The sequence below is a fragment of the Hevea brasiliensis genome, chromosome 3 (assembly GCF_030052815.1).
Source record: "Hevea brasiliensis isolate MT/VB/25A 57/8 chromosome 3, ASM3005281v1, whole genome shotgun sequence".
Classification (NCBI taxonomy): domain Eukaryota; kingdom Viridiplantae; phylum Streptophyta; class Magnoliopsida; order Malpighiales; family Euphorbiaceae; genus Hevea; species Hevea brasiliensis.
In genome coordinates this window covers 7,171,667-7,188,832 of record NC_079495.1, presented here as the reverse complement: position 1 = coordinate 7,188,832, position 17,166 = coordinate 7,171,667, and the positions used below count along the sequence as shown (strand labels likewise).

The 17,166-nt window shown below is 29.1% G+C and overlaps 1 protein-coding gene across 1 annotated transcript; it reads left to right on the top strand.

The window, feature by feature from the left end:
• The first annotated feature begins 437 nt into the window (after positions 1-437).
• On the top strand, positions 438-2,697 carry LOC110633997 (uncharacterized). Its single transcript, XM_021782860.2, has 4 exons — positions 438-962; positions 1,192-1,256; positions 1,696-1,760; positions 1,863-2,697. The coding sequence occupies exons 1-4, from the start codon at positions 690-692 to the stop codon at positions 2,504-2,506; spliced, it is 1,047 nt and encodes a 348-aa protein (XP_021638552.2). The 5' UTR covers positions 438-689; the 3' UTR covers positions 2,507-2,697.
• Positions 2,698-17,166: the final 14,469 nt, after the last annotated feature.

Here is a 17,166-nt window from a genome sequence, read left to right as displayed (position 1 = left end):
AATAATAATTTGATTCGTATAATAATAATTTGATTCGTATAATTAACATAAAATTTGGTGGAGAACTAAATATAATAATTAAAATAATAAAATTTTAAAATAAAAATTAAATAGTAATTATTATTATTTTAAGCATAAGAAGAAAGAGAACAAGAGGGTCGTTGTTGTTGAGGATGGAAGATGGGGCCCACAGGGCCAACTGAAAATGAAGAAACGATAAAACAGCCCAACTCCCATCATTTTGAATTCTCTTTCTTCCACCCTGGCACTCCTCGTCTTTACCCTGTCCCCTCCTTCTTCTTTGATTTACTTATCTGCTGTCGCCAGCAGGGGCCACCTATTTACCCACTTCATCCCCACACGTGCCCCCCCAATCGCACGTGCGTCGTCACTCCACACTTCTTTACTATTCTTATTCCCTTTCCTTTCTGTGGTGCAACAAATAAAAGTTAGAGAGAGAAACTCTCACTTATTCAAGGATAAATATTTTTTCTTGGTCTTGGTGTTGTTATGGTATTGTTTGGTTTTGCACACTTAGCTTCCCTCTCTCTCCCTCTCTCTCTCTCTGATGAAATCTGACCTTGAAAGATCACTTCCGGCTTCTCTCGTGCTCTTTGTTAGCTTGCTCTCTTTCTTTCTTTCCTTCTGAGATCGAATCTTGTTCATAGAGAGAAATCTTTCTTGCACTCATGAGGATTAGGAAAAGACAGGTGCCGTTTCCTCTCTCTCCTCTTTCTCCACTGCCTGTCTCAGATCCCCACTTCAGCCGTTCTCCGGTGGTGCAACTTCAACTTAACATAAACCCACCTCAGAATCTCCGTCAACAAGATCACACACCTGCCTTTTTCGATCCTCAGTCTTTTCATCAACAAAATCAACCGATCGGAGGTGGAAGCAACCCCCAGGCTTGCTCTGATGGTTCTGGAGCTCAGGAGCTCAAGAAGGAGGCCAAAGATTTTCCGGTTAGTGAATTAACAACTGCAAATTAAACACTTTTATAGTTTCTGTTCTTTGAATAATTTCTTGGGTGCCTAATGCCTATAGCTGTAGGACTGCACTTGTCCTCAACGCGACCTAGAAAGACATTTTGTCGGATTTACTTTAATTTGTTGGTTAATTTGCACCCACAAGAGTTGCATCAATCACAAGTCTGATTGGGTGGATCCTCTATCTGTTGTGGTTTTATTGTAGGTTTTGTTGCAGAAAGATGAGAGAGGAGGTGGAGGAGTAGAAGGTGAAAGGAGTAATAATACCAGGTAAGAAAGAAAGCGTAAAGTTAAATCCTTGTTCTTCTCTTCTCTCATGAAATCTTGTAGTAAAAATAAGAAAAAAGGTGAAAAGAGGGAGAGACCCATAAATTAATTTTACCAAGAAATAAAAATACTGTAAGTGGAAATACTGTTTAGCTGTTCTTTATCGGCGTTAGCTACAAACCTCACCTTACCAATCTGATCCAATCTTAGTAATTTTCTTTTTAATTTTTCCTCTCTCTCTCTCTCTCTCTCTCTCTCCCTCTATTTTGGTTGGTGAAGAGATGCCCATGCGTTGCATTTTAACATGGTATGCTGGTCCCCTATAATATTCGCATCTTGCTCTACACTTGCACTGATTCGCATTTGTTTTCTTGTTGCTGTAAAATTTAATGAATGTGGTTGTGCAAAATCCATCTTCTGGGTCTCTTTTTATCTTTCGAAGGGGAAGTTTCTTGGTTCCTGAAAGAGAAATTGTGGTTCATCAACTATCAAATTCGTCCCATCAAGGTAGAGATTGTGTAGAAAGCTGTGAATTCCATATCCCACAAAAATACTACCAAGAAGCTTAATTATTGTTATTGTTTTTGTTGCTGTTTGGTTGTACTATAGAAGTCGGGAGGTGGTGTGAGGGAGAGAAAGCATTTCCATTAAAGAAGAGGAGAGGGAACTTTGAAAGATCAAAAGAAGAAACAACAGCAGCGAAAGATAAGAAAATGAAGACAAAAATGAACAAGAAATGCCTGCAACGAAATGCCAATCCAGAAGTAGTAGATAAAGAAGACAAGGAAACCAAAGAGGGTATTGATGCTGCTAATACCAGTACTGTTAAAAAGAGAGTTAGAGGCGGTGGACTTATGGAGGGATCGAGGTGCAGTCGTGTGAATGGGAGAGGATGGAGATGTTGCCAACAAACCCTTGTGGGATACTCTCTTTGTGAACATCATCTGGGAAAAGGAAGGCTAAGAAGCATGACCAGCGTACGTAGCCGAGCCGTGGCAAGTACCGCATCAAAGAAGGTCATGTCATTCCAGCCATTACCAGCAAGAACCTCATTATCATCAGAAGAAAAAGAACAAAAACATCTTTTGTCAGACAATAAACTTGATGGCGAAGTTGAAGAAGGCAATGACGAAAAGAAACCATTAATTATTTCAAAGAAGAAAATGAAACTAGGCATAGTGAAAGCTAGATCAATAAGCAGCTTGTTAGGCCAAGAAAACCATGCAATTGCAGCAGCTGAGAATAACTTGTAGGACTTGCAGCAAAGTTTGAACGCAGAATCAGGATCATTACATGTTCTTATTTGAAAGAAAGTGAAGAATTGAGGCTCATATTGCACCTAGTGCAACAATTTTTAAGTCATTTGGTGCTTGAGATTCTTTAAGAAGAACAAATGGATGCTTGATAAAGTGTTTTTCTTAATATAAGTTTCTTTCCATTGTTAGTGTTTTGTCTAGTGCTCTCTTTATGGGCAATGGGGATTTAAAATATTAGTTAAAGTACCAGTTGGAAATTTATCTTAGGTTTAAGGAGTAAATATACACTTTATCTGCTAATATTTATTATTATATACAATGATTAATACTATATAAAAATGTGGGGAACCACATTTCAATATCTTTTGACCAAGGTGCGCCAAGCACTCCTAGACTTAACTTGCCTAGTTAGTGCAATTTTTTTTTTAAGAAAAAATTAAGATAAATAAATTATTTCATATTTTAGACTCTGAGTATTTCTTAATTCGCATTTTTTATTTGATTAAATAAAAAATTAAATCATTTTTTAAGAAAAATAACTTACTCTTTTAAAGAAAAAAAAGTCATTTCTTAAATTATAACAATCAGATTAAAATATAACACAACAATGAAAAAAAATTTTATTTTTTAAAAAATAATTTTCATAAATATAAGTTATTTTTTTGTAAAACAAGCAAAATTCTAATAAGAAAATTATATTACATATAAAGAGATTATTTTTACTGTACCTACATTAAAATAAATTTTAATATATTATTTTTATAGATATATTCATACAGTATAAAATATAATATCAACTTCTGTAACATTAAAATTTTTAATTTTTAAAATAGAGATGCAAAGATTTATTTTTACAAATCTTATTGTTAACTAGTTACATCCTTTTAATTTGGGCAAAGATTTAAATTTCATATCATCTCCTTCCTCCGGCCAAAGTAATTAAAAGTATAAATTCATCACTGATAATTCGAAATAGTTAAATATATTAAAGAAAAATCAACACATTATCATAATAAAGAAAATAAACAAATAAATAGACAAATTAAAGCATACATACATTAATTAATTTACAAAAGCTAAGGATACATAGACGCACCCGCAAAATTGATTTGTTAATAATAGACTAAAATGATTGTCAATTTGGCAAAATCTTATTAATTTTGTTTACTCCAAAAATAGTTAAAGGAAAATGCAAATATCATAATTTAAATCTATAATCTCTTACACAACAATGCATGATATATTCCATTGACAATTTTTATAGTTTTGTTATGAATTTTTGCCTTGTGTTTCACTCTTCATCTTTTAATTTTATTTTGTTACTAAAAAACTTTTAAATTTTATTTTTATTTTATAAAAAATCTCTCTAACCTGCTTTCAATTAAAAAAAAATAAATTACCTTTTTAATTCTTTTTATCTACACTAAAAAAAAACAACCATTTTAACCACAGTTTGGATCTAATATAAAAATATTAGTGTCATTATAGCGATTTATTTCTTAAAAAAATAGAAAATTTACCCTTCACTGAAAAGTACTGAAACTATATTTGTAAATATCACAGGTTGGAGGGATTTTTTATAAAATAAAATTAAAGTTTAAGAATTTTTTAGTAACATATTAAAATTAAAGTACATAATTGAAACATAAGACAAAATTAAAAGAATCTATAAAAATGATCCTATATTCAACTAATAATAAGCTAACTTATGAATTTTATAATAAATTTGTTCTTTATTTAAGACTAGTAAGGACCTTTTTCCTTCATAATTTCATTCTCAACTACACGATGCAATTAAAATATTATCTACATTTTCAAAAGAACTTTAATTTTCTCTTCCAAATTTCATTATCTATATATATTGGAGATAAATTTCAGCGTGCAGCGTATATATATATATATATTTCAACATAATAATCATGCAAGCATAATTTGCCTTCCATGAAGAGAGTTGATATTAGTTATTAGTCTTGCAGATAGTGGAAATGAACGTGTCGAGACTCAAAGAAAGAGATGAACTTGGAAGGGCCCTCCATCACCAAAAATTTAGAAGTGTTATGTACCCAGCCAATAGATTTTTACTGGAAGGGCCCTTCTCAAAAACTCGACACATTGCGCTCAGTCCTTGATACCATTTTAGTGGATAATTCGTCTCCACAACCAGCGGCCAGACGTGGGTGGGGTAGCTCTGCTACTATAGGCTCTGCATGCGAAAACCTTTAATAGATTTGTGGTTCAAAATATCCGTTTTTTTTTTTTTCAAATTTACATGATTAATATATGACATATAGATTGATCTTATGAGAAATACCGCTACAGATTAATTATATGCACTTTAAAAATAAAAATAAATTTCCATAAATTAATTATATCAAATCATATGATGAAATAAATTAAAAATAAAAAAAGAAGGCTAATCCTTCTAGGAGTTGGAGAGTTGAATGTTTAAGATGGTGTCTCTTCTACTTTAAGACAGAAAGTCATCATAATTAAAATAATGTAATTAAAGGGATATATAAATGCTTCCCAACAACCCGACTGAGTATACATATAGAAAATTTTATCTAAATTCAATTTATTATAAATTTAATATATAAATAGATAAGACTTATATATTTAATAATAGAATTTTAGTATATATTTTATGTCTTAATTTTATAATAAAATATATATAAGCAAGGAAAATCTTGCTTAGAAAATTGAGTTTATATATTTAATGGGAAATTTTTGCCTAAATCGAGTTCATCATAGACTCAAGACAGAAATATGTGAAATTCATGTATTTAATAGGTGAATTTCACCATATATTTTGTGTCTTGAATTTATAATACATCAAATTTAAATAAGAAAAATCTGTATTATTACTAAAGTTAACAAAATACATAATAAAATTGTTAGGTTAGTTTTAGTCATAATTAAGTTTCATTAGGGTTTGACTAGTACAGTAAGCTTCATATCTAAGCGCCAAACAAGAATTTCTGTCTCCCATTGTGATAATGTGGTATGAGTGATGCCTAAGAATACCCTTTTTCTTTAACCCATCATGTGTCCTATGGATGGGCCCTAGCTAAATTTGGGCCACATTGGCTGTTAATGTTCTTACAGAAAAAAAAAAAAAAAAAAGGGTATATATAGGTGTTAGGCTAATGGGTTTGTTCATGACTTGAAGCATTTAAGAGACGGTGAATTGCACTACATATATTGTTCACATAGAGATAAGTTGTTGGATTGCATTTAGGCTATTAAGTTTTACTGCTTAGAAGTCAGCATTGTAGTTGAAGTGTTGTTTTCTCATTTCCATGGATTGCAGGCTACACAAAGGATAAAATGATGATCTCAATGTACGTGACAACTCAACGGTATAAAGGCTCAAGATTTTTCTTTTAAAAATATAATCGACTCTGATTGAAATTCAAATTTAAGACTTTACTCAGTTTCCTGGGTCAAGTGTTTGCTTTGAGGGAATTGGAATGCGCAGGTTCGGCAGGTCTTTCGACATCAGGCTAAATTTAGTACAGATTGGTTGGCTACATATGCGTCTACTCTAGCTGTTAGTGTTCATGATCTACTTCGGCCTCCGGATGGTATTCTGCAATGGCTTGCTCACGACATGAATGGAGTTTCTTATTTAAGAGAGTGTTTGATGTAGTTTTTCTTTGTGTTTCTTCCCTTATTTTAATTTACCATTAAAAAAAAAGTCCCCTATATGAATTAAATTTGGTAGTTTTAATTGTTGAGACAGTTGCCCTCGTGACTTAGCCCATTAAATGTTATACAGATTTCTCAAGATGGAGACCATAGCTGAACCTCATTTCCACATTGATAAACTCCATATATCTAGCTCTCTACAGCTACCTTTAACCAGAATAGAGGTAGATAAATATATGAGTACAACCTGGTTATCTATACATTGGTTAATTAATCACCATATTTGCTAATTTTTTATATTTATGGTTTGTGGTGTGGATATTAATTAAAGTAGCAGCCAGCAGAAGATACAAAAGTTAAGCAAATGGGAAGCCTTCATAGATATATAAAAGGTGATAGCTTAGAGAGACAGGCTGGAGCTGAGCACAAAATACAAATGCAAATGTAATAGAAAAGTGGACATTGTCTGTTAATCATCATTAAAATCACAATCATTGGATGATTGATTCAACTTTAGCTGCTCGTGGACCCTTATGCTTTAAATCCTTTTTAATTAGTCACTCTCTCTATATATAAAACATCCCATATTCTATCTTGAGGAGATCACCAATGTAAAGCAGCAAGTTTAATTTATGAAAAAAAAAAAACCTGTTCTAATTTGTTTATGGGAACGGGATGGTAGCTGACATAATAGCTGATGTATATCCGATATGGTTCACGCAGTCTATAGGCTGCAACCTGCACCTGCTTACCTCAGTAACTTGTTATGGGTCTGATATATTGACCCGAGAACATGTACAAATCGGTGAAATCCATCTCTCCTATGGTGTTTAGGGTTTGCAGTACTATTTATCACAATGGTTTTAGCAAGCAAGAGCGATCCATTTAGGGTTATGGATCTGCACAGAGAAAAGCTGTGTTAAAGGTTAAAACTTAAAAGATACATCAGAGATAGGATAGCAGCGAAAATATCAGAAGGGTTAGGACATTTGCTTTTGTTTTTCCTCCAGGAAAGGTGGCTCGGAGCTTCTGGCAAAAGGATAATTAAGTTTCTGGCCTACCAAGATCGTTGAGTGACGTCACCATATAGATATTATACAAATGGCAGCTTCGATCTGTAGTTGTATGTTGATACCCAATAGCTAATCCGGTCCAGATCTTTGTTCCATGAAAAAGATGACCAAGAAACTGATGAAGGGAAGGAGGAACGTGGAATATCCCATAAAGATTAGTGAACAAAAGCAGCACAGCTTTCAAGAATTGCATTGTCGAGTAAGTCACTAGTTCCAACGGATCCTTAATTACCCATTTCGTTTCAATTATGAAGTTAAACTAATCGATTTTAAGATAAATAAAGACCCACTTGCCGTATTCTCTCAATATAATTCTACAAATTTCTTTAAAAAAATAAAGAAAAAAAATTGAAGGGAAACTTCATAATTTGTTTTCTTTTTCTTTCTGCAACTTTATTCCCCCAGCATAAGCATTACAGTCGCAAACAGTGCACAGGAAGAAGGAAAGGGCAGTGGAAGGTAGGGAAGGGCAAGCACGTGTGGCGGAGCTTGCACCGATTTTGAGAGCAACCGGCCAACGGGAAATGAAAACGACTAGTACGACAGCGCCAGGGTGGAGAAATTAATGGGTTGTGGGTCCTATGGACCACCCAGCTGTTGCCATATTTTTATTTTTGTAACCCTTTTGTATTTCTCTCTTCTATTTGGAAAAAAAATTAATATTTAATTCACACAAATTTAATTAATTTTATTTAAAAAATTATATTATTTAGCCTTCTAATTTTAATGGTAAATTATATAATTATTTTATTAATTTTTCTGTTAATTAAGTTTATTAAAAAAGAGAAAATAATTATAGACATTGATTACAGAATCAATAAATTTAAAATTATAAAACCAAATAGTTATATTTTTTAAATTATATAGATTGAATAATTGACTTGAAAAAAAATTATTTTAAAATAATAAAAGTGATTAAATAATTTATGCACTAAAATCATATATTTTTAAAATAGAGAATTAAATAATTAATTTTTAATATAGAAACTAAATAATAATTTTCTTTTTAAAATTAGCAAATTGATATCAAATAGTCATTGTCATGCAATTAAATCGGATTTTCAATCTCTAATTTTTAATTTTATGAGATAAATAATTAATCACTAGATTATTGCCCATTCCAAATGAGAAATAAGCAAATATTGATAATATTGATCAACCTTAAAATACAAAAATTCCATAAAAATATCGAATTTTAGTTTTTTTCTTTAAAATAATTTATAATTTTTGTTTAAATAATATCACACTTAAACTTCTAATTTAATTTAGTGAAATCTTTATCTTTAATCACTTTCTGAAAACAAAATTGACAATATGAAAAAAAAAAAAAACCTTTATTTCTCTCTGTCCATTTATTAATTATTTTTATTTCTCTCTCTATTTTTTTTATAAACTCTAATTCATCAACCTTTCATTGAAATCAAATAATTTCAATATCCTTATTAGGCAAGTTATAGGGAGCTCTTCTAGTATGATTTTTTTCCTTTTACAAGATCAAACTCAAGACCTTACTTAAGGAGAATCGAGTCCATTTCACTTGACCTAACCTCTGTTGGTTATTATTGATGAACTTTAATATCAAAGAAAAGTATAGAAATTAGGTTAGTAATACAATATATTGAAAGCACTAAATTTTAGTGCTCCCTCATACATAAATTTTCATATTTTTCAAATTAATAGGGAGTGAAACTCTTAATTTTGTATAAAAGGAACAAGTGCTTGAGCATATAACAATTTCTCTAGATTATTGTCTAAACTCAATTTACCATGAATAAAAAAAAATATGGATTTCATATATTTAATAGATAGACCTTATCATACATTTCTGTGTCTTGAGTTTATGCATGGTATAGATTAGATTTAAGAAAAGAAAAAATCTTTAAAAATAAATAAATAAATAAATAAAACGAAACTTTCATACCTAAGCTTGAGCATCTTATCACCATATATATCCGAAATGAAGTGGAACAAAAGTTGAAACACATGATATGTTTATTACACATGCGAAAAATTAAGTTGAGATTGCATTTTCCAAATCCGTATGATGTTCTTGTCATATTTAGTACAAAGTCCAGCATGCATATATATTAATTATGATGGTTTATGTTGTAGTGGAACACATACACACAAAAGTTGTAAACCACTTTAGTTTCTTCTCATGAATTGTCTTCCTTCTTTTCCAGCTCAGTATCCCTTATTAATTACTAGTTTGTAAATTTCTTACTCCTTTTTTTCTATTTCTTTTTGTTATTGGCCTATATTCAGCAATTTTCTCTTCAATTTTTTATAAATTCCATTTCACTATAAACTTAAGATATAAGATATATAGTGAAACTTACTTATTAAATACTTAAATCTCATAGTATTTTAGATTTATGATAGATTGGAATCTCACATATTTAAATTTATGATGGATCGAGTTTAAATAAGAATTTTTTATTTTCAATTTAGGAAATCTTAAAATAAAATCGTTATACATACAACAATTGTATTATGATCATTAATGATCATGGTAAATTTCATGTGAATCTCATCATAATCAATTATCAGAATGTACTTATTTTACATACAACGATTGCACTGAACAAATCTTCAATTATTATATATATATATATATATATATATATATTAGAATTCCTAGTTATATATTAGAATATTTATTTGGTATAAAATTTATATTAGGATTTTTTTTCTTTTTACTAATTTTGTGAAAGTTTCATTAATTAGTAGTTAATTTCTACATATAGAGTGTGTTCTAGTGATTTGATGATCTCTTATTGCCAAAGGCAGAGATAAGATGTAGTAAATCTATATCCATATATATAATCTCCATAAGATTTATACAACAAAATAATTAATTCTTTTTTTTTATATAGGAAAAAGCTTGAGGGATCAAGTGGATCTGTATTAAATGTGAAACAATAGGGATAATAAAGTCATTTTATGTAAAAAAAATTAAGTCATTTTACTAAAATATCTTTTAAACTATTTTTATTTGAGAATGCATAAATTTAAAATTTAAATTTTAAATTATGTCTATTGTATTTATTATAGCTACAAATTTCAATACAAATTAAAAGTTTCATTTACTTGCTCTTTCTCTCCTCTTTTCTTTAATCAATAATTTTCTTTTTTTTTTTTTAAACTAGGTTTGCACATTTAGAAAATAAAAAGTTATTTATGTAAATTAAAAAAAAAAACTTAAAAATAAAAATAAAAATAAATAATATATTTTTAACTTTATGTGTAAATTAATATTAAAAAAATACAATATATATTACTTTATTATAATTAAACAAATGATTAATATGAATTTAAATTGATTAAATTAACTCAATTAAACTAACAATATAAATCGATTCAATTGATTCGATTAATGTATATATAATAATAAATAATGAATTAATATTATAATTTCAAATGAATACAATTGACTTAATTAAAAAAAAATTCATATAAATAAATTATATATTTTTACTCAATTGAATCAATTAAATAATTAATTCACTAAAATATATGATTAATCTAACATATCACATATTTAATTGATTCAATTGACTGAAATATATATTCAATTGAATTATTTAAATAATAATTGTTATAATTAATCTAAATATATATGAATAATATCACATAATGTGACATGTCGCATACTCAATTGATTTAATTAGCTAAAATATATATTCAATTAAATATTTAAATAATAATCGTCACAATTAACTCAAAGTATATGTGGTTAGTTAATTCTATTGATTCAATTGACTCAAAATATATATGGTCAATTGACATAATGTGACATGTTAAGTAATCAATTGGTTCAATTTACTCAATTAAGGGCTGGACTAATAATAATCATCACAATTGACTCAAAATATATATGGTTAGCTGATTCAATTGACTCAAAATATATATGGTCAGTTAACATAATGTGATGTGTTACATAATCAATTGATTCAATTTACTCAATTAAGGGCTCAGTTGACAAAAATATATGATTAATGTAATATGTTACATACTCAATTGATTCAATTAACTAAAATATATAATCAATGTGATATATCACATACTCAATTAATTCAATTAACTAAAATATATATTTCATTGAATCACTTAAGTGATAATTGTCACAATTAACCTAAAATATATATGATTAATGTAATATTGTATATAATCAATTGATTCAATTTACTCAATTAAATATTCAATTGACTAAAGTATATGATCAATGTGATATGTCATATACTCATTCAATTGATTTAAATATATATATTATATTGAATCAATTAAATAATAATTGTTATAATTGACTCAAACATATATGATCAATGTGATATTACATATAATCAATTGATTCAATTAACTCAATTAAAGGCTCAATTGACTAAAATAAATTATTGAAGTGACATGTTACATACTCAAATTAATTCAATTAATTTAAATATATATTCAATTAAATCAGTTAAATGATAATTTTCGCAATTGGCTCAAATATATATGATCAATGTGACATGTCACATACTCAAATATATATTCAATTAAATTATAATTTTTACAATTGACTCAAATATATATAATTAGTGTGACATTACACATAATCAATTTGATTTAATTGACTCAATTAAAAACTCAATCACCTAAAATATATGATTAATGTAACATGCAACATACTCAAATTAATTCAATTGACTTCAGTATATACATTCAATTGAATCAATATATACATTCAATTGAATCAACTGAATTATAATTTCACAATTGATTTAAATATATATGATTAATGTGATATTGCACGTAATCAATTGATTCAATTGACTCAATTAAAAGCATAATTGACTAAAATATATAATCAATATGATATATCAAATACTCAAATTGATTCAGCTGACTCAAATATATATTAAATTGAATCAATTAAATTATAATTTTTGCAATTGATACAATTAATGTGACATATCACGTGTTTAATTTATTTGATTGATTAAAACATATATTGAATTGAATTCGTATAGATTTACTCAAACCAAACAAGCACATTAATTTATCTGTCACTGTCTAACTCAATTTCGTATCATAGGTCAAATTTAAATTAATTTTAAATTAAATAATAATTAATTAATTTAATTTAAATTAAAATCATTTTTGTTTAAAAATCAAATAATTAAATTTAATTAAAGTAAGAAATTAAAATTAAAAGTGAGATGAATAATTTGATTTAATTAAAATTAATCCTAACATTAACTGGCCTTTTTTTTTTTTTTAACTAAACTAGCTAGATTAAATGGCAAAAAATTAGACATGTTATACCTTACATGTTTTATGCAATATAAATAATTTTTGTCAATTGGTATAGAGTTGAGGAAAAAAAATAAAAAAGCTTCCAAACGATAAAAATTGACTAAGAGAAAACTATTTCATCACAAATATTGGCTAAAGGAAAAAGTACATGTGGATTGTATTCTTTAAAACTTTAATAAAGTAAAATTAAAATAAATTTTCAAAATTAAAATTTAAATATTAAGTATATGTTATTAAAATTTAGATAATTATACATGTTTTCTTCAATTTGTGTAAAGAAAATAAGTGTAGAGAAGAAATTTATTTTTCTTTCTTGAAAATGAAAGCATAGTTTATTACTATTTGCTGAAAAAGATGATGTAGTTAGAGGGAAAGTATTGAAAGAGGAAAGAATAAAGGACAGAGGAAATTTTTACCTCAAAAAATATAAAGGATAAACAAAACATTTTATATTGCTGAAAATCTTTTAATCTACATTAATTATGGATCTAATTGATCACCTAATTATGATCCTTTTATATATAGTTCAGTAGTAAATAATATAGAACACTCAAAAATTGAAAATTTTAATTCTATTTATGGTGACGTAAATAATGATCATTGTGCTGCTGTTCCTTTATTCTCATTCTCTGTCATTGTAATTCTTGTTTTAAGGTATCGATCCAGATAGAAAGGAATATTTATTACTAATTCAATTTCGATTCCTGGAAACTAAAAATTATAGTTTTGCAAGAAATTATTGTGTGTTATTGGAATATATGATCCCTTTATATAAAATTATGAATTTTACATTTTACAAATATGAAAAAGTAAAAAATTTATGTTTAAAAAAGTATTATTTTTAGTGCTTCTGATATATTGTATAATTAGTTGCTACAGTCATCATTATTTTCTTTAACTTAAATTTCCTTAATTATTAATTATAAATTTATTAATTTTGTGGTGAGAATTATTTAAAGGTAAGGATTGCCTTTCATTATATAATTCATTAATAATTATTATTTAATTCATCAAAGTTCTCCTATAAAACAAAATTAAAAAAAATATGTATCTATATCATACTAACGCGAATGAGAGGAAGGCTCAGGATAAAGTTCTTAATAACTAATAAATGGGGGGGATGATGTCCCTTGCAAAATGAGAGAATCATAGCTAATTTGATGGTTAATTTGGAGATTTTATTAAAGTCTCTCTCTATATATAATAGTATACTTATAATAATAAAATTTAATATAGTGGATGTTATAAATAATTTGACTATATATACTGCTTGGTAAAAAGAAGATAAATTTTCCAAAAATTTGGAAATCCATATCCTTATTATTCTTAGTCAAGTATATATACGGATTCATTATTCTAATTAGTACTTCCCAAGGTAGTAGAGAGATTTAGGAAATTGCAAATATAAGTTATGAATCAAAATCTTAATCAAATTTGGAGAATATTTTTTTTTTAATTTAAGTGGGAAATTAAATAAAAGAATATATTTATGTAGAATAAGATTTTTATTTTATTATTATTTTTAAAGGAGTGAAATTTTATGATTGAGAATATTAATATTATATATATATATATATATAATTATTATATAACATCCCGTGCGGCAAGGGAAAATAATCTGTGGCTGGAGGTGAGGCTTCGCTTGAGACCTTGACTAAATGGGAGGCAAGAATGAACCGAATCATATATTGAAATAGGGAAAATTAATCATTAGAGGCTCCTTTTGATGGAATGGCTTGGAAAGTTGAAAGACTCCAAGGTTAAGCGCGCTCGCTTGAGAGAAATCCTACCTCCTGGAAAGTTCTCCATCCACCTATGGGACAAAACCGTAAGGCTCAGGATGAGGTGGGTCAAAGCGGACAATTTCTGTAGTGGTTGGAGCATGGGCATTACAGATGATATCAGAGCCGGACCCCCTCTAGTAGATGTCTGGTTTGGGGATGAACTAGGCAGAAACTGGTGGGCTTGTAACATCCTGTGTGGCAAGGGGAAATAATCTATGGTTAGAGGCGAGGCCTCATTTGAGACCTTGACCAAATGGGGGGTAAGAATTAACCGAATCATGCATTGAAATTGTGAAAACTAATCATTAGAGGTGCCTTTTGGTGAAATGGCCTGGAGAGTTAGAAGAACTCCGGGGTTAAGCGTGCTCACTTAAGAGAAATCCTAAGATGGGTGACCTCTTGGGAAGTTCTCTATTCCACCTATGGGACAAAACCATGAGGCTCAGGATGGGGTGGGCCAAAGCGGACAATTTCTCTAGTGGTTAGAGCAGGAGCATTACATATTAAATAAAAATTATTCGATTTCTCCAAGAAAAAGGCATAGAGACAATGGTATGGAAGGCATGATTGATGAAAAATTATTACACTTGGTGCATGTACACCTTTACTCACATTGATGTGAGTCTCATGTTTAAAATTTAAAAATTAATTACTTTTATAAATATTAATAAATTATTTATTTTTCATAAATAAAAATGAGTATATAGATAGGTTGATAAGAAACATTATGTCTTTCACACCCTTACACATTTAGAAATACCTCCACCACACATATGTTTGAGCCAAAGTTTAGGATATTTTCCTAGATGAGGTTAATCGGATGTAGATTTGCTGCCACACCAAGATGTCAATGACGAAGTTCAAACTTGAGATTTCTCAGAATAAATGAATCTTTCTTACCACCTAAATCAATCCCCCAAGAGTTAATACATTATTTTCAACACGTTGAGTATATTTTATAATTTACCATAACTCAAAATCTCCATTAAAACAATAAGTGTTTTAAATTTTGAGGTATAAAATAAGCCTCAAATAAGATTTCATCACATGTCCTAACCTAATATTACTACAACACCTTATTTTACAATGGACTAGCTAGGTTTGTTCTTGGTAGAAATGTGTCTAATCTTCACATACACATGACATGATTTTCCTCTAACCAGATCACGGCTAGTACTTATACTCTTTATGGGGCATTTGATATGAGATTTGTTGACCCCGTGTAGCTCAAAATGAGCATTGATTTTGATGATAACAAAACTCAAATAGAATCCATCTAACTCAATTTTTAGTGATGTGTAGATTCTTTCTCTTATCCATGAAGAATCTTTGAAGTTGCATCTAAGGAAGAAGAATACTCAAAGGCATCTCAAGATGAGAATGAACAAGATTATGAAAGCTAAAACTCAAAGTAAAGGTATGAAAGTCATAGAGTTAGGAATTGAGTCCTAGAACTTATGTAAAAAGAATAAATGAAAGTTTAGTCAAATGGAGCTCAAAATTAATTTTTCTTTCAATTACTTTATAAAATTTTCTCTCATCATGACCTTGGATATTGCCCCTTAGAATATGTATTTTTCTTAAGGTCTGAATTAGATTTTTAAATATTACAAGTTGAAACAGGCATCTGGTAAATTAGTTTGCTAACTTGTTTGCTAAAATATTAGTTTGCTAATGTGTTTGCTAAAATATTAGTTTGCTAACTAGTTTACCACTGTCGCCAAAATTTCATTAGTTTGCTAAATGATCAAAGTTGCTCAACTTCGTACAAAAAGACAAAATAATGGCTATTTTGCCTAGAACAGAGTGTATAACGTTCCAAAAAGGTTTCAAACGGTTTAAAATGATTTGGGACTATAAATACACCTTCTTTACTTCATTTTACACTTGATGAAAGCTTACAATTGTACTTCAATCTTGATTTTTCATTTATTGCTTTCATTCAAGAGCTTTAAAGTGTTTGAGCTACCATTGGCAAATCAACTCATCTCTTCTTTATAGTTTAATTTGTATTGAGTGAGAGTGAGTGTTAAAACATTAAATTGCATTTAAGAGATGTTGTACAAGCACCTATTGAAGCTTGAGAGTGTGAGTGCTTGAGATAGCACTTGTTAAGGGTTCAAGCTACCTTGGTAAAGGCTTGGTGTTGAAAAAGTTGTAAAGAGCTTTTGGTCTCTTGCCTTTAAAAGAGTAAATAGTAGAGAGAAGACTCAAAGAGGGTTCTTTGAGAGAGTGGATGTAGGTTAGTTAAGCCGAACCACTATAAAAATCATTATGTTTGATTTCTCTAACCTTAATCTCTTTACTTTTGTATAATTTAATTTCTATGCATGATATTGAATGATTGATTGAATAGATTGAGTTGATATACTTGAAGATATATTGAGTATGTCGCAAGGGTTTTTGCGGTCGCCTGGACGAGTTCTCACCGAAGTGAAAAAAGTGAGGAGTCACCACTTTAATTTTGAGAGAAATTAAAGAAAACCATTTGTAAAGGTAAATTAAAAAGAAACCACTTTGAAAACAGAGATTCTAAGTTCGGAGTCCGTATACGGGTGGGGAAGGTGTTAGGCACCCCACCTCGTCGCTCAACGAGGGTAAGCAGATTTAACTTTATGCTCTTCATAAATTAAAACAGGTAATTGGGGGGGGGGGGGGGGGGGGTGGAGTGATGATGTTAATCCTTCGTATGGATAAAAGGAATATTTGATATTTCACTTTTCAAGGCTGCCCAAGAACATGAGTACATGAGATGACCCTTAGTGAGTAGGTATCGTGTAGCGGATTTTGTTTAGGGGTTACTTTGTGTATTGAACTTGTGATATTTTAATATGGGCTTTAATTAAGAGAACTCGGG

Excerpts from the sequence above, each read along its gene's own strand:
- LOC110633997 (XM_021782860.2), top strand. The coding sequence starts at position 690 with ATGAGGATTAGGAAAAGACAGGTGCCGTTTCCTCTCTCTCCTCTTTCT. Across the intron at positions 1,257-1,695 it reads GAAAGGAGTAATAATACCAG|GGGAAGTTTCTTGGTTCCTG; the intron begins GTAAGAAAGAAA and ends TATCTTTCGAAG. Across the intron at positions 1,761-1,862 it reads ATCAAATTCGTCCCATCAAG|AAGTCGGGAGGTGGTGTGAG; the intron begins GTAGAGATTGTG and ends GTTGTACTATAG.